The sequence below is a fragment of the Pomacea canaliculata genome, linkage group LG8 (genome assembly GCF_003073045.1).
Source record: "Pomacea canaliculata isolate SZHN2017 linkage group LG8, ASM307304v1, whole genome shotgun sequence".
Lineage (NCBI taxonomy): Eukaryota > Metazoa > Mollusca > Gastropoda > Architaenioglossa > Ampullariidae > Pomacea > Pomacea canaliculata.
The window spans coordinates 6,137,058-6,164,571 of NC_037597.1; the positions used below are offsets into that span (position 1 = coordinate 6,137,058).

At 42.5% G+C, this 27,514-nt stretch overlaps 1 protein-coding gene and 1 long non-coding RNA gene across 7 annotated transcripts in view; one reads left to right on the forward strand and one right to left on the reverse strand.

Moving 5' to 3' along the window:
• LOC112570257 lies at positions 1-25,496 on the reverse strand. 5 transcript variants are annotated; one of them, XR_003100615.1, is made up of 5 exons: positions 21,779-22,907; positions 20,303-20,333; positions 7,459-7,705; positions 6,597-6,786; positions 1-4,352 (listed from the first exon to the last, which is right to left on the reverse strand). It is a non-coding gene; the product is annotated as an uncharacterized LOC112570257 (long non-coding RNA). The 5 variants fall into 5 exon arrangements; XR_003100613.1 differs by lacking the exon at positions 21,779-22,907 and adding an exon at positions 20,983-21,173; XR_003100612.1 differs by lacking the exons at positions 20,303-20,333; positions 21,779-22,907 and adding an exon at positions 25,126-25,496.
• LOC112570256 (formin-like) overlaps positions 17,283-27,514 on the forward strand; it is a 23,526-nt gene continuing 13,294 nt past the window's right edge. Inside the window, exons 1-5 of one of the 2 annotated variants that reach the window (XM_025248634.1) lie at positions 17,283-17,448; positions 19,257-20,234; positions 20,648-20,823; positions 24,033-24,168; positions 26,563-26,624. In XM_025248634.1, coding sequence (XP_025104419.1) covers positions 19,349-20,234; positions 20,648-20,823; positions 24,033-24,168; positions 26,563-26,624 — 1,260 coding nt within the window. In that variant the 5' untranslated portion in view covers positions 17,283-17,448; positions 19,257-19,348. The remainder of the gene's footprint in view (positions 17,449-19,256; positions 20,235-20,647; positions 20,824-24,032; positions 24,169-26,562; positions 26,625-27,514) is intronic. The other variant, XM_025248633.1, reaches the window with a different exon arrangement.

Below are 27,514 nucleotides of genomic sequence, written 5' to 3' on the forward strand. Positions count from 1 at the left end.
TTTTTTTTTTTACTGAAAAGAACGATTGACGGAAATTCGCCATCTCCAGCACGCATTAACAGATAATCAGATGACACAAACACACATAACCAGGGGACTCAGAACTGATTGTCGACACTAAACGAATTTGTATGAGCGTCCCTATGCTTCTGAATAGGTTTGTGTATGAATATGAATGTCATATTTATTTTGCACGTGTGTGTGTTTGTGTGTGCGCTTCCATGTGTGAGGTGGAGAGGAAAGTTTCATATTTGTATGTTTGCTTGTTTTGATATGTAGGTGCTTGCGTGTTTGTGTGTGAAAGAGAAAGAGAGAAAGAGGAATGAAAGCGCATGGGATCATGGTGACGATTACAATGATAATGACGACGAGAATGAAATGATGAGGATGATGAATCAAAAGAAAAGAAAAAAAAGAAACTTGTGTAAACAGCTGTAAGGTTTACTGCTCTTGAGTGCACAAACGCCAAGTCCAATCTCCTCAGGAACTGCATGAAAGTCTTTGAGCGCCCGTGCAGCAGGTGCCCGGATGACAAGCTGTCACAAAGGTCATCCTGGCAACGGTTCACGTCTTACAAGGCGAAGTTTTTCTTCGTAGTCTGCACAGCTGCCTCAGTAGCCTGTCTCCTGCTCCGCCCTTCACCCTTCCAGTGATGAATTAATCTTCACTGCCTTCACCGACCTGCCGCCGTGATGAAACGATGACCGAATGCACTTCCTGTGTTTGTTCCACCGCATCTCGGTCTCACTTCCGGCGCAGTATCTCGCCCATGCGCACTGCATCGAATTTTTTCATGCTCATATCAGTCTTGTTAGAAGAAAGAAGAAGAAAAAAGTATGAAAAACCCAAGGAAAATCCATACCCCGTCACCTTCGGGCTGGGCAATCACACTCTGATGAGGGGAGGAAAAAGGTCTCTCTCTCTCCCTCCCCGCGAATCTGATTATTGATTGTGTTTGTGTAAATTTTTACATAAGTTTCACTCACACAAATTCTCTGCCACTGCAAGCAATGGGCGGTCGAAATCGGGAGAACAGATAAGAAGTGGAAATATCAGACAGCAGCACATTTCAAACTCTGAAAAACACGATCGTTTGTTTGGGGGCCGATTGCTTCTCAAGCTGTCCAGTGCCCTTTCACCACCGTCTTCTATCACAAAATGTCAGCAAAATTTACAAAAGCGGACACCGCCTGCGATATTTCCCTCACCACAGCTCGCGCCGACCTTTGAGTAGGAATTTCACCTCTCTTCTCCTTTTCTTTCACTTTCCTCCCTTCCTTCAACCCTCTTGAGTGCAGGGTTTGGAAAAGCGAAGCAGATGAACATATACAAAAGGGGAGGGAAGAAGATTGCTGCAAAGACTACCAACATCCTATTTCTCCCACCCACGAAATTTGAGTCAGAAGCTGATGGTGGGAGAGTAAAAATGGCTGACACCATGGAGGTGGGAGGGTTTGAGGTCCGCCTAACCTTCAACAAGAGGATCATCTGACGAGACGGCCGAGGTAAGCGGAAAGCATTCACATCACGCGACGATGCTTTTCCTCTCTGGCGATGCCCGGATGATGGGTATGAGAAGTTGCAGTGGTGACTGGTTGGTGACCGGATGACAGAGGACACGCAAACTTCCGAGACTCGACGAATAGTGCATTGAACTCCAGAGAGGGAGGTATAAACCAGGCGATTATATTACATATTGTGGTAAAATTTGTGTGTGGGAGTTGGTTGGGGCTCTTCTTCTTGGAAAATTATGTAAAAGCCAATGTAGTCCTCACCAAATTTGGCAAGAAACATTATTTTTGTCTACAAGAGAGTCTTGGGGTATATTTGGGTTGTGAACGTTTTACGGAGTATTTTTACTTTTTTAATGCTGATATTCTCTGATAAATGATGTTTCTGGTGGCTCTGAATGGATAAATAAGAACGCAGAAGCATTGCCATGTACATTGCAGAAGAAGCTTTGACAACGTGGTAATTTGAGAAAGTATTCTAAGGGAGTGGACGACAGAGAGGGAGGTGGAATGGCCTGGAGACAGGGGTGGTAGTGAGAGACGAAAGAAGCCAGCAGGAGGCAGAACTGTAGAGAAAAAGACAGAGATAACAGAGAAGGAGGGATGTGGGGAGTGAGTTGCTGGCGCCTCCACATTTTTTATCTCCCCTATCACTCAAAATACCCTTTCAGACTGTTTCTGGACATGAGGCGTCAACATGTCAAGCTAAAAGGAGCCTCAAGCTACACATGTTTCAGTGTTTTGCCGCATGCATTAATAACTCAAATGAAGCGGCAGATCGAAACACAATAATACAAATCACAGATGGAAGAGTCAGCGGCAGAAATCCACTCGAGCTAAGGCGATTATTATATTTCTTTTTCGATGAACGTAAACTCTTCTTCGATGATCTGTTCAGTTCTTTGTCCAGACCTATAGCCAAAGTCTTTCTCTTTAATAATAATAATAATAATAATAATAATAATAATAATAAAATAATATATTACTATCAAGTATGTCTAGTACCTAATGAATACACAACATCCTCAGAATAATGAGGTTTCATTGTACGGAGGGCTTGAAGGATGCAATATTCTTCACATCCAACTATTTCACTCACTACAGAATTCACTGGATCGGCCATGGGTAAAGCCACCTTCACACGATCTGATTAATGCGGATGAAATATGCGGCCAGAGAGCAGTTATGAAAATTTTCTCAAATCCACGACAAAGGCTTCCCCGCCCTGTACGTCCTCCTTGGTGCAGTTAAGAGGAGGGGATTGTGGGAAAAACTGTCGTCGCAGACGTTTCTTATGAAAATGTTTCGTCATTTCTTCGCACTTGCCTCTTGCTTATTTCCCTCCAACGGCTCGAACCGTATGATGCCAGCTTAATGAACCTGAAACATGAATGGAGGAGGTAAACGCTGTGCACGGCAAAACAAAGCAAGTTCGCCGGAGGCGAGGCTGCCTGAAAGCTGCAGTCAGTGTTGATGGGGAAGAAACAAACAAAAACAAAAAAAAAACCACAAAAATCCAGGAACTTTAGAAGCATAGAACACAGGCTTCCACAATGGCAACACGTCTGCGGCATGGTAATGGCAAAATGGCAGGCGGATAGGTGTGGACCTTGGGAACAGTTTAAGATTCTTGTCGCTCTTAGAATGTGTGTGAGGCAGCGCCATACATCCCATTAAAAAATAATTCAGGATAGATGTCATACGCTTATATATTAGTGAACATTTTTTTTTTGGAAGCGAGATCCCATGAGGATCAAAATGCCATCACCGATGCAATCCAATTATGCATCTGCGTGTGTGTGTGTGTGCGCATGTGTATATGTGTGAGCACGGGCATGCAATCACACACACACACGAACACATATGAGACTTTGTTCCCGTGGTAATTAATCCATGAATGCACATGTGAGAAAGAAGGGGAATCAACTGAACCTCTCCCGTCCTCACTTTTTTTCTTCTCGTCCTCGTCAGACGTCCCGTCTAGGTCACGTGATTGTCGCGAGATCACAAACACGCGACTGCGAGGTCTGCACACGAGCAGAGGCCAATCTGACCAATAAATTGAATTCTGGCGTTCTATGCACACTTTGTTCTCAAGAGAATTTCGGTTGAAAGAAAAACTGCTTATTTATGGCGAAAGTCAATCAATTTTTGGCCAGATCTGTCAAAGCGCATGCGCCAACCAAGCCGACGTGCCAGCCCCAGAGGCGGGTTTCCTGGGTCACGTGATCACAGTAGAGCAGTCCGTTGAAAATGTAAGTTCTCAGTAAAGTCCTCTTCACACACATGTTGTCTCCAAGAACAATTTTCTGAAGAAGAAATGTTTGTATTCTGGTGGCCACTTCTACATTTTAAAGGAAGATTCATCAAATCACACTTTAGTAAGAACATACCCGTCGGTCGCACAATTACACTGGAGGTAGCAAACATCCTGTGGCAAAATGATAGCAAAATGTTGTCACATGACCAAACAACCTCCACCTTTTCCTTTTTCATTTTGTCCTTGCTCAAGTTTTTCCAGTTGCTTTTTAAATTCCGCTTCCATCGTGTCGTGAGTGAGTCGCAGCTTGTTGACTTCCTGTTCCAGGTCTCGGATTCGCTGGTCTCTCTCCACATCTTCCTGTGAGTTGACAGGGGAGACGGCTGACTCGGGTACCTGCTGACTCGGGGACCTGCTGACTGGGGTACCTGCTGACTCAGGTGCCTGCTGACTGTCCACGGGTGGATCCAGTCTGCTCTCGGAACTTGCGCTCGGCGAGGGACTCTCGACTTTTGTTGTGGCGGCCACCTTCATGTCATTTGGTATCTGGGCATCTGTTTCCAAGGTTACGAGCTTCTTTCCTGCACAAAAACCAGGCAGTTAGCATTCCTGCGCACGATGTTACCACAAATAAATTTCTGAGAATTCTTAACTTTAAACAACATCAGCTAAATAATAAAACATGGTTTTACACTCCTTTTGTTTCTTTCTTTGTTTTGCCTCTTTGCTTTCCTTGATTGTTTGATTTACTACATTTATTTTGTGTTTGTTTTAGAGATTTCGAGATTGGAGGCTGTCAATACTGAGTGCTAGAATTCGAATTTATGTGCTTGTTGCGTTTTCTCCTAACCATTTCTCGCACTCATGGGATTAAACATAAAACACAGAAAAAATCAGAATTCGAGTTAGAAAAAATCAGAAGCAGCAAAACTGTTCAAGAGCGAATTTTCTGACATTTTGTTCAGGTGTTGCAGATCCCAAGCCAATTAGTGTACATAATATAATATTATAAAGTTAAAGACTTTAAGAAGTAATGCACCGCCCATTTCAAAATGACTTTTGTTTTGCAATGTTTACACTTTTGAAATTCATCAAACATTGACCGCGGGTTAGAACAGCTAAAATGTAATCACAGTTAATAAAATTATAATAAACTTTAGATTACTATACATGATGATTGAATATGAAATAAATAGATAATCCTTTCAAAAATATTTTAATTCATAATTTTTGCGTCTACCCTGCTTCATTTTTAATCTTTCTAGGGTCGGTTAATATGAGAAGTGAATTTTAAAAAGTGGAGTGACAGAATGTATGACACATCGGAATCATAGATGCCTGAATAAAATATTTTGACTGAAACGATTTACATCTGCGTCAAAGAACCGTAAGTTGATTTCTTTTTTTTTTTTTTTTTTTGGTTTCGGGGGAGTTTCATATCCACATTAACGGAGGTCATCTCCAGTGTAAGGAATTATCAAGTAGATACACGAGTTGTGTTCATGACTAGCTGGTCGCAAAGGTTAGCAAAGTTTTCTCTTTGTCAGGTTTTCTGTGGAAGAAGGCGGATGGACTCACGCCGTGTGTGAGGTCGATACTCGGGGTGGAGATTGCGCAACTGCCGGCCAGCAGATCGCGACCTAGTGTCCCACTCAACCTCCGTCCCTATTCCTCTCTGACCCCAGCCTGGGTCAGCAGTTCTATTTGAGGAGAACGACACTGATAGCCGAGGAAAGGTCAGACAGTTTTTACCTTTTCAACTCTGGTGTCCATGTCTAATCTCGGGGAGGGCAAATGCTGGCCAGGTCATGCTCTTCTCGTATTTTCGGTTGTGCGTGTTAGTATTTTTAAAAGTTATATGAGAGCTAGTTGCGAAGGAGGAAAAAACGAAGAAATAAAAGCTTGTGTCAGGGTTGTAAACAAAACTAGACGCAAGTGTGCATATACATGTAAAATATTTATGTCTGTGTGTGTGTGAGAGAGAGAGAGATAATGAAGGATGGGAGAGACAAACAGCTGTTCATTAGTGTTCACAGTAATCCGACATCTTACTATAAGAACAAATAAAGGTATCAACAATTTTTCTCTACCCCCAATTATCCCCTTTCCCTCAACCGTCGTCCCATCCAGCCTCCCTGTATCATCCAGAGGATCATCTGGTGGTCGTGCAGCCGCTGTTTAATCAACATTGTGTGTCGAGTGTTTGGCGAGTGCTGCAGGATGCTGAGTGGATGAGCTGCCGGGGTCGTTGTCATAAATGGGTTACCATTGTGGCAGATCAGAAAAGAACAGCATTCGTTCTTCCCACCCTCCTCTAGTGTATTTTTTATTTTTATTTATTTATTTGTTTTTGTTTTTTTTTGCATGTGAACAAAAAAAGGTTAATAGGAGAAAAAAATAGAAAAGCATATAAATCGAGCTTTTCGTGTCCCTGAAAGCTGAAAAAATTAAATTAAAAAAAAATGATTAGATGTATTCTAAAAGAAAAGTACTTGTATCACGCGATATGAATGCCCAAGTTTGAATTTGTTCTGCTGTCGGTCGTTCTTATCAGTATAAAAAAAACGGACATCATTGCCTAACCAAACATATTTACCAGAAATCTGTCACAAATCAGTTCTTATATTTAAAGATCAAATTTGAATACTTCTTCCAACTGAAATTTGAAGATAGGTAGGAATAAGAGGCTGCTGATAAGTGGGGAAATATTTTGTAGGGAAGAAGGAAGGAAAGAGCGTGTTTCACCATTATTTGTCAGTATGTGCAGGTGTACAGGCAAGCAGATAATAAGTGTTTTCTGTCTAACACCACCTTCCTAGACTGACCATGGATCCGATCCTGTCGGCTGCAAGACCCTCCCGAAGAGCGAGCTCGGTGTCCAGCAAAGTGTCGCACACGTCATCTAACCCCGCGTCTCGGAGGGCACGGTGCAAGGCCGCGTACGCACAGCTGCCTCTGCGGCGAAGTGTCAGCAGCATCAAGCGGTTAACGGCTCGAGGCCCTTGTCCTTCCGTCCTGTAATCAATCCAGGGATGAGCAAATCAATGAATGACCACGTTAATCGATGCAACACGAGAGCCCTGAAGGGAAACTCATGTTTATGGATGGTTTCTCAATAGAATGGCGAAAAACAATAAAACAATCTTGAAATCTATTTCTGTATTTACTTGATCTCTCAATGGATATTTAAAACACAAAAGCATCCCACGTTTATCAATCTGCGCGTATACAAATAAACACCCATTTAATCTCAGTAAAAAGATTTTTTTTCTTTTGTAGCCACGCTTTAAAGATCGGTTAATCTAGTTGGAAATTTCTGCACAAGGATTTGTATTTTACTTGCAGCAAAGGTCACGTGGTATTTAATTAGAAAGCAAATCAATAAGTTCACTGACAAACCTCGGCCAGACCACTTTCTCATTAACACAGAACACTTTTTCTATGGAAAATAAACCTTACACAAAACACAACATCAGGGGTAAAACAGCTACCCCAACTTAGTCTTTAGTGGCTATGCGGGGTCTCTAAGTGGACCACACCTAGAATATTCGTGGATTTTAGAAAGTCCATAAGTGGACTGTACACGGACTACTCACGGACGTATGTAGACTATAACCGTGCTATACATGAGTATACGTGGGCTGTACGTGAAATTTAACCGAACCATACGTGGACTATACGTGGTACCTTTGCAGCTGCTTGACATCGTCGTCATTGACGATGTCGTCTCTGACGAGGCGTGGCAAGACATGTGCAGCACAGACACGCTCCACCAGGTAGTTGTGGTTGACGTCCAGGACCTCACGGTGGACAGGATCCATAATGGCGAGTTCCTGTCCAACTGAGAGCGAAAACACCAACTGACTAGGAGGAAGGAGAACGAGTCCAGGTGGCCATCATGGCGTGTGGTTGAACGGTAGCAGTAGTAAATTATCTGAGACAAAATTATATAATTTGCAGCGAGATTTAAAGACATTTTGTTCTGAGTTTTCAAGGAGTAGATTCTAACAGTAAACATAAATGGAAGACTGACCAACAGAACACATAGTCATGAGGTTTATGACGAGCAGGAATCTGAGCAGATTCTGTTAGAACGGATATTTGTATTAGATGACAATAATATTTATTAAGAAGTTAAACCCACAGCTGCTTACTCCAATGTAATCTCTAATCATCCTTTATTTCTTTCAATCCATTCCATGCGTCTTTTTTGCTCACATGTGAAAGCTTCGATCATGAAAGAGAGAGCGAGAGTAGGAGAGATGGAGGAAAGAGATATGTCCGAATAAAAACATGGTATGCCTGCGTGCTGCTGATAACGGGGAGTTAAGAGGAGAAAAAGGTGCTCAGTGCTGTTGTTGGCATTGTGTTAATGGTGAGATTCGCTAGCCTTTCTTTTTTAAAAGGAAACGTGTAAGAGTCTCCTGTTTTCAAAAATCTCTTCAAATATCCTTGAAAATTTACAGTCACTGAAACAGAGAAGCAGATAATAGACACTAGCCTTATTGTCTGCATCCTGGTTTTTCTTGCTTTGCCGTTGTTTGCCATCTCAGAAGCCAGTAACACTTTTTGCTGTCAACTCTCTGGAGCTTGTCACTGGTGGGCACAGTCGTTGTTAATCCGGTCCTCAACCGATCCGACATATTTCACGAACTTGTATTACTGGACTGCTGGCAGACGATTTTTTCCAGTTACCTACTAAAACGAGGCAAAAGACAATAAAGCTTCCGGTTTAGCCACATTCTTTGTTTAGGCTCGCCGAGACTAGCAGTGGAGAACTTCGCAAGAGGCTAAGCAGTGAATCCACACCCGAGATCCTTCAACCGATGGCTCACCTTGGTTGCGAACACGATTGCATTAAGTCCTGATGGTGTTTTTCTTTTTTTTTTTTTTTCATTGAAAGCGTTCGATCTGAGAAGCCATGCTAACATCTCGATTCGCCTTAGGGGTTTACTTCTGAGTATTTATCTAATATTACTTACAAGTATGGAATACCATACACGTAGTAGGTAATTAGCTCATCACTGGGCGTGGTGCACCGGGCAGAGAGAACCTGGACCACTCACCCACCGGGCCGTATCTAACCCTCAAACGAACTCGTGAATTCAAAATGAAGGCCGGGGAATAATTGGATAAGAGAGGCTGTTTCTGACAGAAATAATTAATGTGTGTGACCGAGCTGAACGGTTGCACATGACTAGCCATGCGACTGTTTACCCAAGTTGAAACCTGATGAGGAGTTCGTGTTACTGAGCATATTTTGTATGATACAGATAGTACTGTTCAGCACTTGCGTGCACTTCGTCACTCACTCACTCTCTCCCTCTCTCTCACACACAGTTTTTTCCCTCATGTTTTGTACGATTCCAAGATCGAGTACTCATTGCCCTTTGTAACTTATTCTTTAACTGTCCTCCCATCTGTAACTTTTGTCTGCTGAAAGATTCCCTCTGCTCCACTTTAATTTTTAGATAATAGTCACCCCTGGAAATGTGGTGAGACATATCGGCAAGATATGCATGCCAATCTCAATGTATCGGCTAATACAAGTACACAAAGCATTGATTGAAAAGAATTATGATGCCGTGGTAACCAGATCCTCCAGCCTCTGAGAGACGCCTAGAGAAATATGGCCTGTGGCATGTGTCACATAGTAGACAGAAAGTGCTAGAAGCATACCTCCATACACGGCAAAAAGCTTGGTGAAAAGAACTGATTGGAAGGTGCTTAAAAAGAAAGCAGTTTGTCTAAACAACGGAACTGAAGCCAGTTCCTCGCCATACTCCAAGAACCGTTACCCGGACAAAAAGGAAGTAGTGAGCTTGTTCAACCATGTCTTCACGTGCGATGCACATCAAAATAATTGTCCCTTTCGTTCCCCTCCTCTCTCTCTCTCCCTCTCACACTTTTTTCTTTTACTCTCTCATTTCTCAACTCCTGTCCTCGTTTGCTCTCCATCTCTTCTTCCTGTTCATAAGAAGTATTATCGCTAATGATTTTGCTAATGCAGACCCCATGCTCTGATAACGCCGATCGAAGTATAAACTTGGGAAAGAACAAACTGTGACCACAAGGAGATGAAGGCCTGGCAAACATGGAGGACTGTCTTAAAAGCGTCTTGTGGCGAGCTCAGAAAGGCACAAAGGACATCCCCTCCCCACTACACCAGTGTTCACTCCAACTAGACGGTGTTGACTAAAAGCTCAGCAATGCCGCTCAACTTTTTTTTTCTTCTCTTCGTCAAAATGCAGAGCATTTAGCAAACATTTTTGTTAGTCTTTGGAATGTTCTTTTTATCTGAGGTGTAAACATATGCTTTGTTTGTCTTGCTTCGGCCAAAAACAAAAAAAAAAAAAAAAAAAAAAAGATCTTCCGGATTTTGTGAGATCTCATTTCGACTCTGTTACTTTGTTTCCGTCTCTCACACTATTTAGAAACAAAACAAGTAAACAAAGAAAAAAAAAGAATGGCTCTTTGTTCGTTTGTCTGATCCCCCAACACATTTGGCAGGATAAAATTTCCCTCAATCTTTTACTCGGTACCGTAGCGAAACCTCTCTCAACTTTTTATTATGTACCGCACCTAAACTATACTTGAACTTTTAAAATGCACTGTAGCTAAACTTCCCTTGAACTTGTATAATGTACCTATCTAAACCTCCCTACTTGCCGCACCCTTTCTGCTTTTTTAATGATGTCCACATCGCTATCTTGTAACCTGCCTCTTGTCTTCAGCTTCTCATTATTGCTAATGTGTAAATCATCATAAGGCAAATCTTCTTCTGTCTTTGGAAGTAAGCTGCCTATGCAGATAGAGTGAAGGAAAAAAGGACTAAAATAATAGTCTTACATGGCCACTGGCTTCAGATTCGTGTGTCATTTAGTTGTTGGTTGTCGGCATCATCCTCCTTGTCCCACCCTAACCACACAAGTGCAGCCTGACAGGACAGTCTAATGATGGAGGACTGCGGGCTGCTAACGTGAATTTTCACTTATCAAGAAGTATATAATATGCTCACAATTAGATGTCGATATAAACAAGCCGGTCATAATAGCTAAACCTTCTTCTGACATGTGAACCATTTGTTTTTTTTTTTCAAACACAACGGTGCTAAATTCGAACTGTTATGTCGAAATTTACCTTGGTGAGACAAACAGCCAGAAACTGTTAGGCTTGCGACGAGAAGCAGGTGATAAACAATGGTGTCAATAAAATCATCAGGAGATGTGTATGGTTTCTACATGCACACGCGCTTGATGAGGGGCAAAGTTCACGTGTCCGCTTAGAAAACGGAACCCGATACCCTTCCAACATCGGTCCGCTAGGAACCACGTTCCCCGTTTAAAAAAATACCCCGGGCAACTGCTGTTAGAACGAAGAGTACTGACTGTGAAGCGGCGGCCATGTCTTTTAATATTCCCTCTTGTTAATATGAGATAAACCACACTCGGAACATTCTTTATCTGCCCTCACACATATGAAGCACAAATTGTTTTGAACAACATACGTGTGTACTTACGTGCTTGCCCTTCGTGACCAGGGTCAATTCTTTCCCTCTCACACCCAAATATCCTCCCCCTTCCCACCCGATTCGAAGATTCCTCAGCGTGTAATCAATAAGACTGTGTCTGACAAGTTCGATCGCTTTCGTTTCTGAGTAAGCAATTTGCTTTACTACTTGGGCGTCAAAATTCTACTCCTCAGCTTCTTTCTCCTTCCTTCTCTCTCTCCTTCTCTCTTTCTGCTGCCTTCACTTGTCTCAACTGCGTGCGCGAGCACACACATGCACGCAAATAGGAAAAGAGAGAAGTGCTCTCTAAATAAAGTGATTTTCGCCAAGGAATTAAACTATTACTGCGTTGGTGTTTATGTTATTGATCAACTTCAATTATTTTTGTTTATCTAAAATGTAATAAAAAATATAATTTCAGGTTTTCAAACTGTCCTCACTTATACTGATAAGCAATTTATTTTACTTTCTCCTTTCGTCCCTTCTCTCATCTATTTTCACACTTTTCACAGTAACAGTTTCATGTCTCAGGGTATTTTTCCTGTCAATGACAATGAACCGACCTGTGGCACAACAACAAACATTTGATAGTAAACATCAATAACCTACCTTACAAGTCCGTCAAGTTCCTTGGGTTAGTACAGACTACAGTATAATCCAGTATAGTTCAGTCATTTCCTTCACGGCTTGCCCATGATATTCTTGACCACAACACCACTGATTTCAGCCAACTTTAACTTCAACCCCACAAACACTGGTCATAGAAACCCACTCAACACGGCAAGGATATCAGTCACGTGTTCTCTATGTTTACCGTTAGGGAGTGGAAGGGGTCTTTATCAAGACCTAGGAACAGATGTTGAAAGGAAAGGGCGGGGTTCTTTTGAAAGACTGCCTTTCAAGTGTGACACTGCCTTACAATTTACCTTCCAAGAGATATCGCCATGATTGTACCCCCAGATCATGTATTTCAGGCTTTCACCCTTCACTCACAAACAAGCCCCGACAGGACAGGAGAGAGAGAACAGCCTACAATGAACATACAATAATACATTTGTTCTACTAAATTATTCACACTGAGCGTGAGCTAGCTCCATACGGGTATTTAAGATCCCGTTATTTAATAATAAAACCTAATTCAGACAGACTAACAAGCTCGCACATCCTTGAATAATTTAGCAGAACAGATGCACACGGAATAAGCCGGGTGGGAAAGATAGATTGATTTGTTAGATACAGACAAGCAGGACCAGCAGATCCTCTCATAACGACATGTGTTTGTTGTTGATAAGACAAGCTAAGGAATGAAGAATTAGCTTGACAATACGACTGACAATGAGAGAGTGGATAGAAGGGAAAGGTGAGACATGGGGGGAAAGTAGTTTATCAGACCTGAGGTCAGGCAGGCGACTGGGGGAGGGAGATAGGGTTATTGTAAAGACATTAATGCCAATCCCAGTGCATGAACATACTGAATGTTTTATGCTTCGTGGCTTTTTGTCGAGTCGGTGGTGGACATAAAGAGAATCAGTTATTACACTATTCATACCTTGTTTTTCTTCATATTTTGCGCGTTAAACCGTCGAAGCAAAACTCGGTGGGACAGGTGTTTTGACACCTTACTATATCATCCGTTAGTGGGCTGTTGCCTTTCCTCTCATGTCATAATAACTGTGCTGGCATTATTCAGCATGATGACATTTTCATTGCTTTGACATATCTTGAGAAAAGAAAGAGAAGTTTATTCAAAATAAAAGCTTCGTTTTCTTTGGCACGACGGTGTGAGATGTGGTTCATTGTGTCCAGGTCACAGCTGTCCCGGATGTTTTCCTTTTACTCTTGAAAGGCGGTGTACTTCCTTTCTTTCTTTTCTCAGACTTAACCGCGACAACCAGGAAGATAAACAATGACCTTATCGTAAGTATACTCTTATTAATATATGGCTTGATTATTTATTTATTCTGTTCACCCAAATCAGAAGACAAAAGCGCTTGAGGTAGATAAACCCCGATGTCAGAGCTGCTGAAGAGGACAAAACCTGATCTCATAAGAAGAAGCCAATGTCAGAACTGCTTGACATAGACAAAACCCGAAGTCAGAACTATCAGACGCGGACAACTCCACATGGGAGGTGGTCCAGGGTCATCAGAAGCTAAACTCCATCAGCGACCACGTGCAACGGGTCCTTTTCACGGTGTGTGCGGCACGCGACAGTCCTACCCTTCTGTGCCGACAGCGTTTGAACCCCAAAGAAAAGGGCTAAGATCGATGGGGGCCTGTAGTAAGGCGTCTGCGACCCTAAACCCGGGCGTATTGGCTGGCCCATGTCTTGGCCATTGGCTTAGAAGTCGACTGCCTGATCTGTCTGAAGACGGAAGTCACAGACTAATCTGATATGACAGAAACAAGGCACGAGGTGAGGTGGGGACGCGGGGGCTGGCGATTGCTCGGCCCCCTTCTCCCTGTCCCTCCCACTCCCCGAACCTCATCAGCCGAGTAAGCCGCTTGCCAAGACGAAGCCATGACGGTCCGCCCTCCAGGATCTGTTGACGTCACTTCCTATCCGCTCCAGTCACGACATCTGGCGGACAGAATGGTCGTTTGTTAGTTATTTCCCGCCGTTCCTATGCTACGAGTCTTTAATCTGAAAAGTTTTCTTACAAATAAATTGTTAAACTTCCGATTTTTTTTACTTTGGACAAGTTTTCGGCGCTCATCTCCGGAAGAAACAACAGCAAGAAGACATCAGAGATGGCAGGAAACTCTGACGGAGGAAAAATTAAACGCGGTTAGCTAATGAGGATGGAAGATTAGAAGAGAACCAAAGAATAAGAAATTCTGTCGATCGGAGTGTCAAGTCTTTTGTCTATCTATCAGCGGGTCACCAATGCTTTTTTCGAGCCGCACAGCCTGCCACATCGATCACTCGCCACAGATGGCGCTGTAGTCTCAGATTTGGCTGCCAGTGCTGTGACCCTGTCCCGCTTTATCTGCCTTCGATGGAGGTTTGCTAACTTAATGAACTTACCATCTGCAGTTGCATTAGCTTCTTCTAAGTTTAAAAAAAATGTAGCAACGGTACATTTCTAGAAAACCGTGAAAAGCAGCTTCTTTTATGGGTCTCTGATTTTTCTAACTTTGCTTACTTTAAAAACTATCAACAGACCTTAGTTTGGATGTTACGACAAAAGTACCCAACAAATCATCTCCTTCGTCATCAAGCCCTGCTTCCGCTATCGTGTGCCGTGACATCGATCGTCTAGCTACTCCCATCACTCACATTATTAATCAATGCCTTTCCTTGGACGTAGTCAGAAGAGTTCGATAGCGTCACCGTGAAACACTGTCTCGACCTTCCACATAATTATTTTCCATAAAAAATTCCAATCATTTGATTCATTTATCTTCTTTTACAACGCTAGGGCGTTTTTTTCATACCAAAAGTAAAAAGCAACTGTTACATTAGTCCACCCACACACGCACCCATACACACACGCTCTCTTTCCCTCTTGTTCACTCCCCATCCCACCAGCCTCCAAACCTCACCGAAGCATCTCGAGATCTGCCTACTCAGTGGACAAAATAGTTCCGGAACAGCTGTCCTAGACTAACAGTCCCACACTAAATCGATTCCGGAGCCTATTCCTTCTTTTAAGTGTTTTTTTCCCCTGCCACGTACAATCATGAAGCGATCAGCCACATAATCCACACACAGGAACCGAGGATGGTGGGTAAGTAAATTCACGTGATTAGCTAAATCCTCCCATCGTCAACAACAACACCAGTAAAGAAAGAAACTGTGTCCCATTAAAACGGACGATGATTTCACAATAAATGGCTGATAATGCGATGACCGGAAGCGCTCTCCGTCAAGGTGCACGTGACCGCACGTGACGAAAGCTCGTGGTCGTGTGCTTCTAAAGAATCGTGCGTCTCCGACTCGTTAGTGGACGTGACGATGTATTGACAATTAGCACGCCTGACTGACTGGTATCGGGGTTTTTTATGTCAATAGATAACCCACATCCTGCAGGTGGCGCTCGGCATCGCTCGACTGGCCTTTCAGGTCGTCATATCCTAACAACACAAGCTGCAGGAAAGAGCTTTTTATTTTTGTATTTTTTGTTTCACAACAACGTTGGTAAGCCAAACCTTTTTAGAGGCTCTTCTTCACAAGGTAATCGTTTTTTCTTTTTCTTTTTTTTTCTTTTATAACGAGATTTGATAGGACAAAGTAATAGCAGCTGGTCCTGCAGGCAAGTCAGCCTGTTGGCATCCTAACATCAGTGCTGCTGTCACTTCCGGTGATTTGCCTGCGGCGCCGCACTGGCCCAGCGGATTGGGAGGAACCATTACGCCGTCAAATGAAGTTCGATCCCGTTGACAAGCGGGATTGCGCAAGATGGTGTGGGCCTCGCCAGATACAGCTGCCGGGTTCACGTCCCTCGCCCGGCAGAACTGGAACTGTCAGACAGCTGCCGGATGCGCAGAGCAGAGTGGATGCTGATCTCTCACTCCGTGTCACCTTTACTTGTACTGTGTGTGTGTGTGATGTTTCAATGTGTGACAGCAATGCATATGTATGTGTGTGCATATCAGTGTATGTGTCCATGTAAATGGATACCCGGATGTTCGCCTGCACATATGTAGATATATATGTATCTATGTTTTTATGAATGACAGACGAAGATTTCTGTGTCTCTGTCTCACAAATGCATTCCGAGAGAGAGAGATAAAAAGAGAAAGTATCGAAAGTCTCCTTTTTTGGGTTTCCTACACACTCTCTCTCTCCACTCCCTCATTCATTCCCTCCAACGTGATATCAATTCATCGCGTGGCGGTCTGCAGTTTAAAAAACGACTTCGACCATGAGAAATGCGCAAGATGTCATAATCTTAACGCTCTTTTCTGGAACCATCGTTATGTCATGTGCATTCTGAATCAATAAAGAAGTGGTCCGTGTAATCAATCTCCCACAAGCAATCCTTCCAGCCAAGTCAGCAGAAAACATCAAGCAGCCTCAAAATGAATCTAGAGAATTCTGGAAACCCTCCCATCGTTTCCAAGTGGTCCCTCGTAATCTCTGAGAGTACTATTTTCCTTCATTTGATTGGGCTTCTTTCGCGGAATAGACCATGCAGTGTGGGGCTGACCAGAAGCCTTTTTTGATGATGTTTGGTTGTTTGATGCATGGTTTTTACACCACCCTCTCGATTTAACCTGAATATTATGGAGCCGGGGTTTACTTCTGTCTGCTTCAGTGAGTGATCTGGCTTGCACAAACATCTATATGCCCGACACCGGAAGTAATCAGTGACTCTGCTATCGCTGTTTGATACCTGTCTTCCGAAAAAAAAGGCAATCCACTAAATACTTGTGTTTGTGAATGGGTCGATCGGGACTGGACTCGTTCCTTTAAAAAAAAAAAACTGTTCTAAAGAGCACCGTCTTTGGAGTTGTCTTTTAATTATTTCACTATTGATGAAATCGTCACTCTACTGTGATGAACGGTAATGTGAGAAATAGAAGTGAGAGATAGTTATGGCGCGTAAGAGAGAGAGAGACACGTATATACCTGTGTGACGAGCGAAAGAGATGAAGAGAGAGAATGTGTAGGTGTGGGTGTAGGTTGATAGGGGAGTGTGTAGATGTGTCTGTGTTTCAGAGAAAGAGAGCTTCCACTCTGATAAAATGGAGTAAGTCCAGGTTAATTTAAAGATTAATTCCCAGATGATCGAGAAAATTCTGTTTTCAATAATAACAAAAATTCTTTTTCAATAACAATAACAACAACAAAAATACAGCTTATATGTCTGTCATCTTACCGTAACTGCTGGATGGATTATAGTATTTTTGGGGCGGATCTGGCAAGTCTACCCACAAGAGTTTAAAATCTCGCGTGTCATCAGACAAAAGACAGTAACATCAGCAAGGAAGAGAAATTCTCATTACGCTTATTCTCAAATGGTCTCGGTCTTCATTCATTCACATCATGCAAGAGAAAAGTAGTTGACTGCCTTGCTTTTGCTAGCTTCACTTTGTCTTCATAAAAAAAAAAAAAAGTACAATGGGTGTGCAGGGACGATCAAAGATACCAAAAATATTAGAAAAATGTAAACACATACTGGAATCCTGCTCCTAGCCACCTAGACTTCACGTGTTTAAACGTATGTTAATTCTTTGACGTTTGCATCAGTCATTGATCTCGTACGTTACAGTCGGCTTCGAACTTTTTGTGTTGAACGGTTTGTCGTACAGGATGTCGTACGCAGGAAGCAAAATCTAATATGTAAACTTTCAGTTCTTAGATAAATTCTTTTATTTAATCTGTTTTTATGCCTATGCACTTTAGATGTTTATTAAGAAGGATGCAACTAACAATATGTTATGAATGCATGCGTTTTGGAATAGGAAACACTTCATCACAAGCAGTATACTTAAAAAAAAAAGATTTAACTAGATAATGCTTTAATTATAAAATATTTTCGAAAGATGTATAGGTACTTTACCATATATAATCTGTACCTAATAATTTTCTCCGGTGTTTGCACAGTGCGGTTACATATTACATTATATATCTGCATGAAATGTCCACTATACTGTATAGTAAGCACCAATATCAGAATGTGCAACAAAGATATCTAATTGACGGGTTGGTAGACTTCGCAGAGAATAATGGTGAAATAAGAAGTGTCACACTCACAGAGCAACTACGGATTAAAGGTTTAAAAAATTGATGTTAGAGCAGTTTGTACAGTTGAACCTCAGAATGTACTTTATTCCCCCTCCCACACCCCAAAAAAATCATTCCCATAGCAAATATTATGATAGTATTTGTGGAAACCATATTTCATTATTCTGATGAGAATAATTTTACCTCATTGCAGTATACCGAAATCCTGCATAATCTTGTCTAATGCCTAACATCATCACAACTTTCACTATATAACATTTATGCACTTTATACCACCTGTATATCCATCAAATAAATAGGTCAGTATAAAATAAAAGAAGGTAAGCAGCAGTTATTTTGTAATTTACTACTGAAGAAAATGTGTTTAGGTTATTCAGGAAAATGCAGTTTCTTTGTACACAAGCAATCCAGTTTACCAGAGCTGATGCTGTGTTTGCAGTTTTTTTAAGATCTACTCATGCATCATGTTTATTCAGAATTCTTATTGCATGATCTTCAGTTGCCCACTATTGTTAATGAGTCAAAATTAGTTTTGAAAAAAGTATATTATAAACATTTATGATGAAGAACTAAAAACTATGACCATTATCATAACCTCAGTGTAACTAATACCCCGACCATCTAAAGGCACCCCAGGAAAAAAAAATCAGTAATTCCCTATTAAAGGGAGGCCACCTTTTTAGGCAGGTGAAGGATTTTGCTGGCATAGTCCAAACATTGTTTAGTCTAATTCTTCACATAATATATGCATGCTTATTTTTCAGCAACATGGTTTATAAACCTTTTCGTACATTATAATTCACACCAGTCATATAATAATAAGCTCATTTTTATGGTGCCTTTTTCCAGTGACAGCAGGACTCACTTTACAGTAATATGAGTGCACTTGTATAGCATGCTTCATTGTCAAAGAGAGAAGCTCAGCGCACTGCACAGGAAGAGCAAATAACTGTACAATGTGCAGTTTCACATTTATGCATTCTAATTCACGGCGTAAATAGTAATAAAATTACTTCTTGTCTATCGTTTCAGCTGCTATGAAAATATTTCATTTACTATTTATTATCTTGTGTTATATAAATAGAGTGGGGAGGGTAACTCATTAATCTTACACTTTCCGTGATCTTATGAGCACTATTGTTAAATCCTATTTAGAAAAGTTGAAAGCATTACTTATCAGATCACATAAAAAATTTGATGATGATAATGTAGGCAGTGAGAATTTCTTGATTGGAGCATTTCGTTGTGGACCACTTAGAAAGTTTTCTTTCTGCTTTACAGATGCTGCAGACTATTGATGTTGCCTAATGGTGTATCAAACGAGAAGAAAACCATGCGTTTGTAAACTGTCAAAATTTTTAGGTTAAGATTAGATGGAGAACTTTATGTTGTTCACAAAGAATGCAAGGCAAACTTTTCCACAGTATGGTCAGCAGGATTTCCAGTTTATACAACAAAACAGAACCATTGAGGGTTATTCTCAGGGCAACAATACAATGACAGAGAGAGATAGCATCATTCAGATGAAAGGAACTGATTTGCCGCATGGTGGAATGACCTCAAGCAATCCTGGCACCCCACAACGTAAAATTCACCTGCAGGAAGATGAGACAAGGGCTTCCCGGTATCAAAATCATGAGGAAGTTGAATCAGCTCAACCCCAGCAGTTCCATCATCCCCACTTTCATCATCACCATCGCCACAGTACCACCTCCATGAGTGGAGCATACACTCTACGCCAGTCCCCAAGAAGCATGTCTGTTAACGAAGGGAGCGAACAGGGCTCTAATAGCTCATCCCACTGCTCACGGTATCCAACAAAGACCAGCTACTCTTTGGATGGCTCTGCTACATTTATTGACACGGAACCATCTTCAAGGACTGGCCCTTCTTCAGGAAAATGGAATGTTGCAGTTACCGATCTTGACCAGGCCATGCAAGAGCTAGATGAAGTAAGATTGAGGTCACTTTTTGGGGATCAAATGCTTAGCAATATCAGTTTTGGGTATACCCCTAACAGCTATGGGACCAAACTTGAATACAAAGAGCAAGGTGATGAGACTAACCTCGATGATCCAGTCAACGTCACGTATGTGAGCAACATTAATGTGTCAAAACTGGAAGGTCGAGCATTAGAAAAGAACTCCCAAGTACAGTCTGGTGAGAAATATACACCCAATGTCAACTTAGATGATGCTGTCAAGCATCCAGTGGACTTGCCTCACAAGCTACGCTTCAGCCACTCAGAGGTATTTGATGGTAAGTCTTCTGCATGCAACCACCACAACATTCAGTGTTAAAAGAGTTTCAGATGTGGTTTGTCTTACCTGTGTCTGGTGTTTTAGTAGTAGGGGTGAGCTGAAAAATAAAATATGATGAACTCTGTTACCATTTTACTGAACAGAGATATTTACAGGGCAGAAGTGAATCTTAATTGTGAAATAAAACTCTATACAAAGCAAATCCGTTCTGTGAGCACCTTGAGAAGAGCTGTCTCTTAGACTGTTGCCTGGAGGTGTTGCATATTTAAGATTTTATGTGGCTGAAATATATGCCTGCAGCACCATACGTGTGACAAACAGTAATTGGATGACTCATTCATTAGTTTTGATAATATTTTTCAACAGCTGCAAAATCCGATTATTGAGATTATACCTACTTCTATTTATCAGGCCAGCTGTTACTGCAATGGTTATCCAGTCACTTTGACTCATCCCACTACCTCAGCTTGATTCTGACCAAGCATGATATTGCTGTGCTCATGTCACAGTTCTGTACACACCTACTTGCAGCAGGTGTTCTCTCCCCAATCCAGGGACAACAAAGTCTACGTGAGCCTTCTTTCAAGGTGGGTGCTTATTATAAATCCTTTGTCTACAGCATGTGAAGCTGTACTTTACTCGTTTTGTTTTTGATATCTAGAGTTCCTTAGCCTAGTGGCCATAGAGTAATGAGTGGTTTACTGTGTGTAGGGCACAGCATGTAGGAGGTAATTCTCAATCCTTACCTTCCAACATCTTTATCTTCTCTGATACATGTGGTATCTATTTGTTGCATTAGGCAATTGCTGGATACTCGGGAATGGGGGGGGGGGGTTCCAGCCGCAGGCCTTGAACACAGTTGAGCACACTAATCAGCAGCCTACAGAGTATCCAAGAGTCTCTCTAACCTGAGCGCGAAAATTCTGAACTATAAATTTTCTGAATAACAACAATTATTAGAAGTTAACATTATGAAAGAAGCGGCCCGGTGGCGCAACGGTTAGCGCTGTTAGCGCCTGTCACCAATACAGTGAAGGTTGGCTGCCCTGAGTTCATTTCTCGTCTCGGGCATGCTGTTCTTTCTCTGCACGTGGCACCTGTTTACAGGGCTGGCTGCTCTCCGCCAAGGACGGTCCTAAGCCCGGCTGAAAAAGGAGGAGGGTTGGGCGTGGGGCCAGCACCCCCACCCCGTAAAAACAAATCCTTGCTACTAAAACATCGACAACAGTAAACTGTCGTCGATGGCCTATGCACCAGGAGGTGCGAAGGGCAATAATAATAATATAAATAACATTATGAAAACTATATCCATGTCTTTTATTTTTCAATAAAGATTAATATGACAACTAGATTACAACTAAAAAATTGTACTGAATTATTTATCTTTGTTCCTTCAAATCACCCCAAAAATTGCACAGAGCTAGTTTTTCTTACATGCAAACACTTTAGTTTTAGTTTTCAAAGAACTTTGTTAAGTTTACACAATCAAAAAAAAAATCATAAAAGTACAACAAAAATGTACTTGAGTAACGCAAACAGTACCTGGAAAACATGGCTGGATTGCTTATTTGAAACAAGACAATATCCCATGCTCAGAATTGATGGAATTCACAAGTTTGTAGCTAGACTTTGGCTCACACCAAGGCGCCATTATCTGTATTAAACGTATCCTGACCGTCCCTTCATAAAGTCGCATCATAGAGTATCATCATAGACTGACATTGTTGTCTTGATAGATATGAGCAACGGCGACCGGTCAGTTGGTGTGACAAATTTTCTCGTAGCATCTAGACGATGGACACCCGCGTGTAACACTTTAGTTTTGGTGTGTGAAGAGTGGGATCACCACACCTGGAAAGCAGACGATGCAGATGCACCAACACAGATGACGTGGACAGCACGTGATTGCATGATTGCAGATAACAAACAAGAGCTAAAAATATATTACAAAAAACCAGGCTTACCTGGCACCCATTAGTCGAAACCCAAAGAGGAATCCCATAATATGTGCACTTGATTCAGATGACGTTGGCCAGGCACAGAAAGAGGACAAACCGATACCATTGTTTCCCATTTGCACAGTTCGGAAGGCAGCTTTTGACCGGAACAATAAAGCAGGTGGTATCAATAGAAGACACAGCGGGGACTGCACCCGTGTGTTAAGGCATACTCCAAAAATAGCCGCCACGGTCTAACCCAGACTATGACCCTTCCAGAGAAATGGTAGACAACCTGCGTTTAATTTTTTTTCCTTTTCGCCTAGTTGCCCACTTTCCTAGTAGAAAGGTAGGTCTGCAGAAAGTCATTCAGAAAGCTTGCGGGGGAGGGGGCAGAGTTGCAGCTATGTAGCAGACAGTATTTCATTTTTCCCTCTCATTCTCTTTTTTTCTGTTGTTTCGTTTTTTGGCGAATTGTACGAATAGTGTACAACAGCCAGCCTCACTTTTTTTGTAGAACTCCTGGACTGAGGGTATCATACAGGAATGGCGCAACAGGAGGGTGGAGGGATAATTGATAGTAAACACGTAAAAGCGTATATAGCTGTTAAAAAAATACAGTCTTCGTCGCTAACATTGTTGTTTTAAAATGTATTTCTTTGCTTTTATTATTTTACTGGTAGGATCCTCACCATTATTGATTGATATTTTTCTCAACATGAGAAGCGTTTAATTTTGAAAACAACAATGTTTTATGCATTAGGTACATTTTAGTTTGCATCACCGTCGTGCTTAAGGAACCGGCACTTTTTAAAACGCAATTCGACGAACTAAACAAATGTTCAGAAGTGAACAGAAAGAAATCCGGCGCTGTTAGCTACACCACTAAGTGGCGCATCATCCTGAATTGTCCTCACGCTGAATCGAGCAGGCAGGTCTTCCCACCCAGTGAAACACGCTTCAGTCGTGTCCCTTCCTCGGAGCAGCTGTGCAGTCACAACGAATTGAAACCCAAGACGGTAGCGAAAAGATGGGGCGATGTTTTATCACCTTCACGACTCCCACACCTGTTCTCGCTTGCGCCTTCAAACGTTAATTACCTATGGTCCGATTTTGTTAACCGAACGTTAACCATCACTCTGTACCCCACTGGTAGCATGTAACATAGTGTAGTGAAGCCTGGAAACAAACCCGTCAGGCATTAAGCATCATGAACAAGTTGCTCGCAGATACTTCAGGGCTGCTGACAGTTGGCTACTATTAAGTAGCAGTGTTTATGGTGGCGATGTCAGAAATGTTTGTACGTGTGCGGACAACAGATAAACTTAGAGAAGGCAAGATGACAGAATACACATAGATGAGAAGGCTTTTGATGGGACTTCTGCATATGGGGCTAAATAAAAAAGATGATGAACCCATCGTCTGTATAGAAATTAGGTAAAGGGTCTCGGTCTAGTGGCTCAAGAGGCAGATAAGTTATTAGAGGTTCACCGTGTGTGTAAGATACGGTGTGTGCGAGGAGAGGAGCCTGAATCTCCGTTTACCTCCCCTGATATGTCAGGTACTCTCTTTATTAGGTGGCAACTCGTTAGTCACAGGCCCAGGCCGGCGTAGGGTTCACTAACCACCAGGGTTGGCGCCCCATTACACATAGCGAGTGACAAAATCTTCCCTCCCCTTCCCGTTTTATTGCTTGATCGAAGGAACCCAAGTGATTCTCAAGCAGATCCATCCCCTCAGTCATCTGGCCCTCCCATACCGACTAAGAATAATTTGACCATAAACCGGGTGTCATGCTGTCTTCCTACTGTCACTGTAGCCTGACTCATCACTATCTTTTTTGCTTGGCATGTTTGCAGCCCAATGGTCATTACTACTGGACGAAGCAGGACCCGTCGCAGGCGCCGGCTGACCTGCCTGGCCGCCTCCACCCTACGTGGCCACCCAACCTGGGAGAGGATACCAGCGTCCGGCCCGCCAAGTACACAGAAGAGGGTAGGCACCACACATGGCACTGTTGTCCCTAAGTTTCTCCTCACTGCTGTCGATAAGAATTTCAGAACACGTTCTCACTAAAATTTGCTTCTAAATTTGCTTGTACAAAACAGTTTTAAAGATTAAATGCGTAGAACCTGGCTGGAAAATCTCCGAGGCAATTTTATGGTAGACTGTATGTGATCACCTTAAACCAAAGGAGATTCTGCACAGACTGTGCACTGAGGAGTGATGGCGGATGATGCCACATATGGGAGGAAAAGATTTCACAAGACAAACCCTCTTACCCACGCAACTGCGGCTGTATCCAGGAGTTAAGAGGGGAATAGAGGGAGGAGCTTGTATTTAGGGAGAAGAAGGCAGCGACGTGTGGTGAGTGCAGCTCACTGAGAGTAAGGAGTAAGAGAGAGTAATGTCGGTCTGTAAACAAGAGTAAAGGCAGACGGCAATGAGGACACGAGACCTGTGTACAGGCGCCAAGAAATGCGATACACAGCTAGGACCTCACCTGACGTCTGACCTTCTACCCGAGTAAGCGCGTCGAGGAAAACCGTGAAAGATCACGAAGAACTGTTGACCCTAATAACAATTAGGTGGTAGGAAAATATTGCTGTGTGAGTGTTTTTACCTGTTTGGGATATGTTCGAAAAACAAACTTAGGAGGTCTGCAGCTATGTCCCGTCACTCTCTTTTGTTATTTAGAACTATCTAAGCCAAAAGAGGAGGGAGGGGGCTCGTTCTGGGTGCGTGCTAATCACGAGGAACGGGAGAGGCATTAAAAATGTACTATCACTCGCCATTTCCTCACTATCGCCTTGCTTTTCATGGAGGAAGAAGATTGCTTTGTCTGGAAGGAAGTGAGCACTGCACCTTTGGCGGTAGACCCTTCCACGGGGATTAACATGATTTGCGATACAGAAGGAGGTCATGTTATACAGTCTACACGTGCCTACCTACCCGTCTCTGTGCCTGCACACCCTTCGCCGCCTCTGCTGCACCTCCTGGGGTCGCGGAAGGGACCGTTTCAGCAGCGGTCTCGCATCTTTGAATGACAGGGTATTGTTTGTCGCTCCTCTCGCCTACAAACGCAGTGGGTGAGTTGAAATGTTAACAACACGAGTAATTGCTGTCGCCTGCCGGCTGGGAGGAAATGGGCAGCACACTTACAATTGTTCTGGCCTTCACAAACGTGTTGTGTTCTGGCTCCTGGCTGCAGCGCTTTTGCGCAAACACTGGTGGGACCTTTCTAGGCGAACGGTGTGTGGTGGTGGTGGAACTTCAGAGACTAGACGTTGGCAGATGACTGGGTACAGACGGGACACTCTTCACCGCTGGTTGGTTTGATTTAAGATATCTTGTAGTTTGTTTTACTTTTCACGTGAAGATAAAAACAAAGGGTTAGGGTGTGTAAATGTATAATTGACTTTTTAATTTGCGATCTTCGAATGCCTGCCCAGATAAGTTCTTCAGTTTTCTAGCTAAACTGTCACTTTTGGTGGTCTTTGTTGTTTCTTTCCCAAACTGAAGGGTTTGGTCTATCATGCAAGGACAAAATAATTTAGACACACCACTAGTAATAATAAATGAGAGGAAAAGAAATGAGCTTTTTCGTGTACAGATAGGTCAGTTTAGACAAATATAGTAAGACGTATGGCGGATTTCAACGTGACATGGTTGTTGAGAAAGGCTCCTCTGTAAAACACATAGGTGGCCGCAAGTAGTGGTCACTTTAAAAGCTCGCATCATGTTGCTGTCTTCGGGTGAAGTGGTCACTGTAAGTTTTGACTGTTGCTGAACCTGTACTTCGCCCTGGGCTGTGGTTAACAGTCTACTGAGGCTGGAGTTCGCATCCCGCATCATGGTTGTTAGTGGTTCGCTGGTATTCCATGAAAGTGCAATGATGCCGCAAGTGTTGTTAGGTATGAGTGTCGACATGGAGTATGGTAAGTATCTTGACCTGGCTTGTTCTCAGAGAACAGAGCAGAACGTGGACATTTTTTGTTGTTGTTGTTTAGCAATTAAAAAGCGCAAACATAGGCAAAAACAGATGATATAAATGACCGATGAAAAAAGTGATTTATACTCAGCAATTTGGGGGTATGTTGAGAAATAATGCAGACATACATGAATAATTCACTAAGAAGTAGAGTAATTATAAAACAGAATACATTTGTAGAATTAGTTTGTGGTATTCACGCTTTTGGAGGAAGAAAGATCGTGGGAAAAGACTGGATCCTGAATACAGATTAACGATAATTACAGAAATTAAAGATAATGTCGTGTATCCTAGTCGAGACAGAAATGAAAGGAGGGGGAGGGAGGGTATTGTTAACGTGATCTTCATTTATGCTGGTACATTGTAGGTGAAACTAACGTGTCGTTGCTGTTTTTCAGAGCACCAGTCGGCCATGGTGTTGATGAGGCGAGAGTATAACAGCGAGGTGGAGAGACTACAGGCAAGTTTGAACCTTTGACAGCTCGACTGTATTTTACACACACTCATACATACACACATAAAACAATAAACAATAACAGCACCGGGTATTTAGAAAAACACACCTCCTCAAATGTTTAGCGAACTACCTGTTGCGAATTGTTTGCAATGTTTTTGCTGCTTTAGCAGAATGAAGCATGAAACTGGCAAAAAAAGATCTGGATTGATTTTATGGAGAAGAGAGGTAACTCACCGTCGGACAACAGTCCTCGTGAATATAAGCGCGAGCAGGTGTGCAACAGGTGGGACATGTTTCGTCAACGCAGCGAATAAAATAGTCGGAAAACATTGCACTACTGTGTGTCTCGAACCTACCACGATTGCTATCGGGGAAAGGTGTTGCGTGGCGACAGGTGGTTTGAACAGCACGGGAGTTAGAAGCTTTTAGTCGCTCTGTCGTGTACCTCGTTACTTTACGATGAGCGTGAGGTTCATGTTCGCGAAGGCGACTGTTGCGGGCGTGTCTTTTGCTTGAAGTGAGATCTCGTCGAAAATACTGGCTGCTAAACGAGATTTGAAGTGTGTGGAGACTTGTGTCAGTCCTTGCAAGCGCTTGCGACGTGCATGGCGAGATGGGTCTCCTGCATCCCAAGTGTGCCGCCTATGAACTGATCCTGTCGCAGGAGAAGGTTGTGACAGTTTTGGTCATTCCTTCGTCTTTAGTTGTGTGCTAACTCGCCCAAGCTATCCGCGGTCTCTGTCTCTCTCATTCTATCTTTCTTTTTCTGTCTGTCTCACTCTCTCTGAAAGTGTTTGTTACTTGACTTATTTTTGAAGCAGCTCTGTAAAGTGTATAGTACTTTTTTTTAAATCCCTTTTTCGCTGTCTTTTCCTGTCGATCTTTCTTTGACC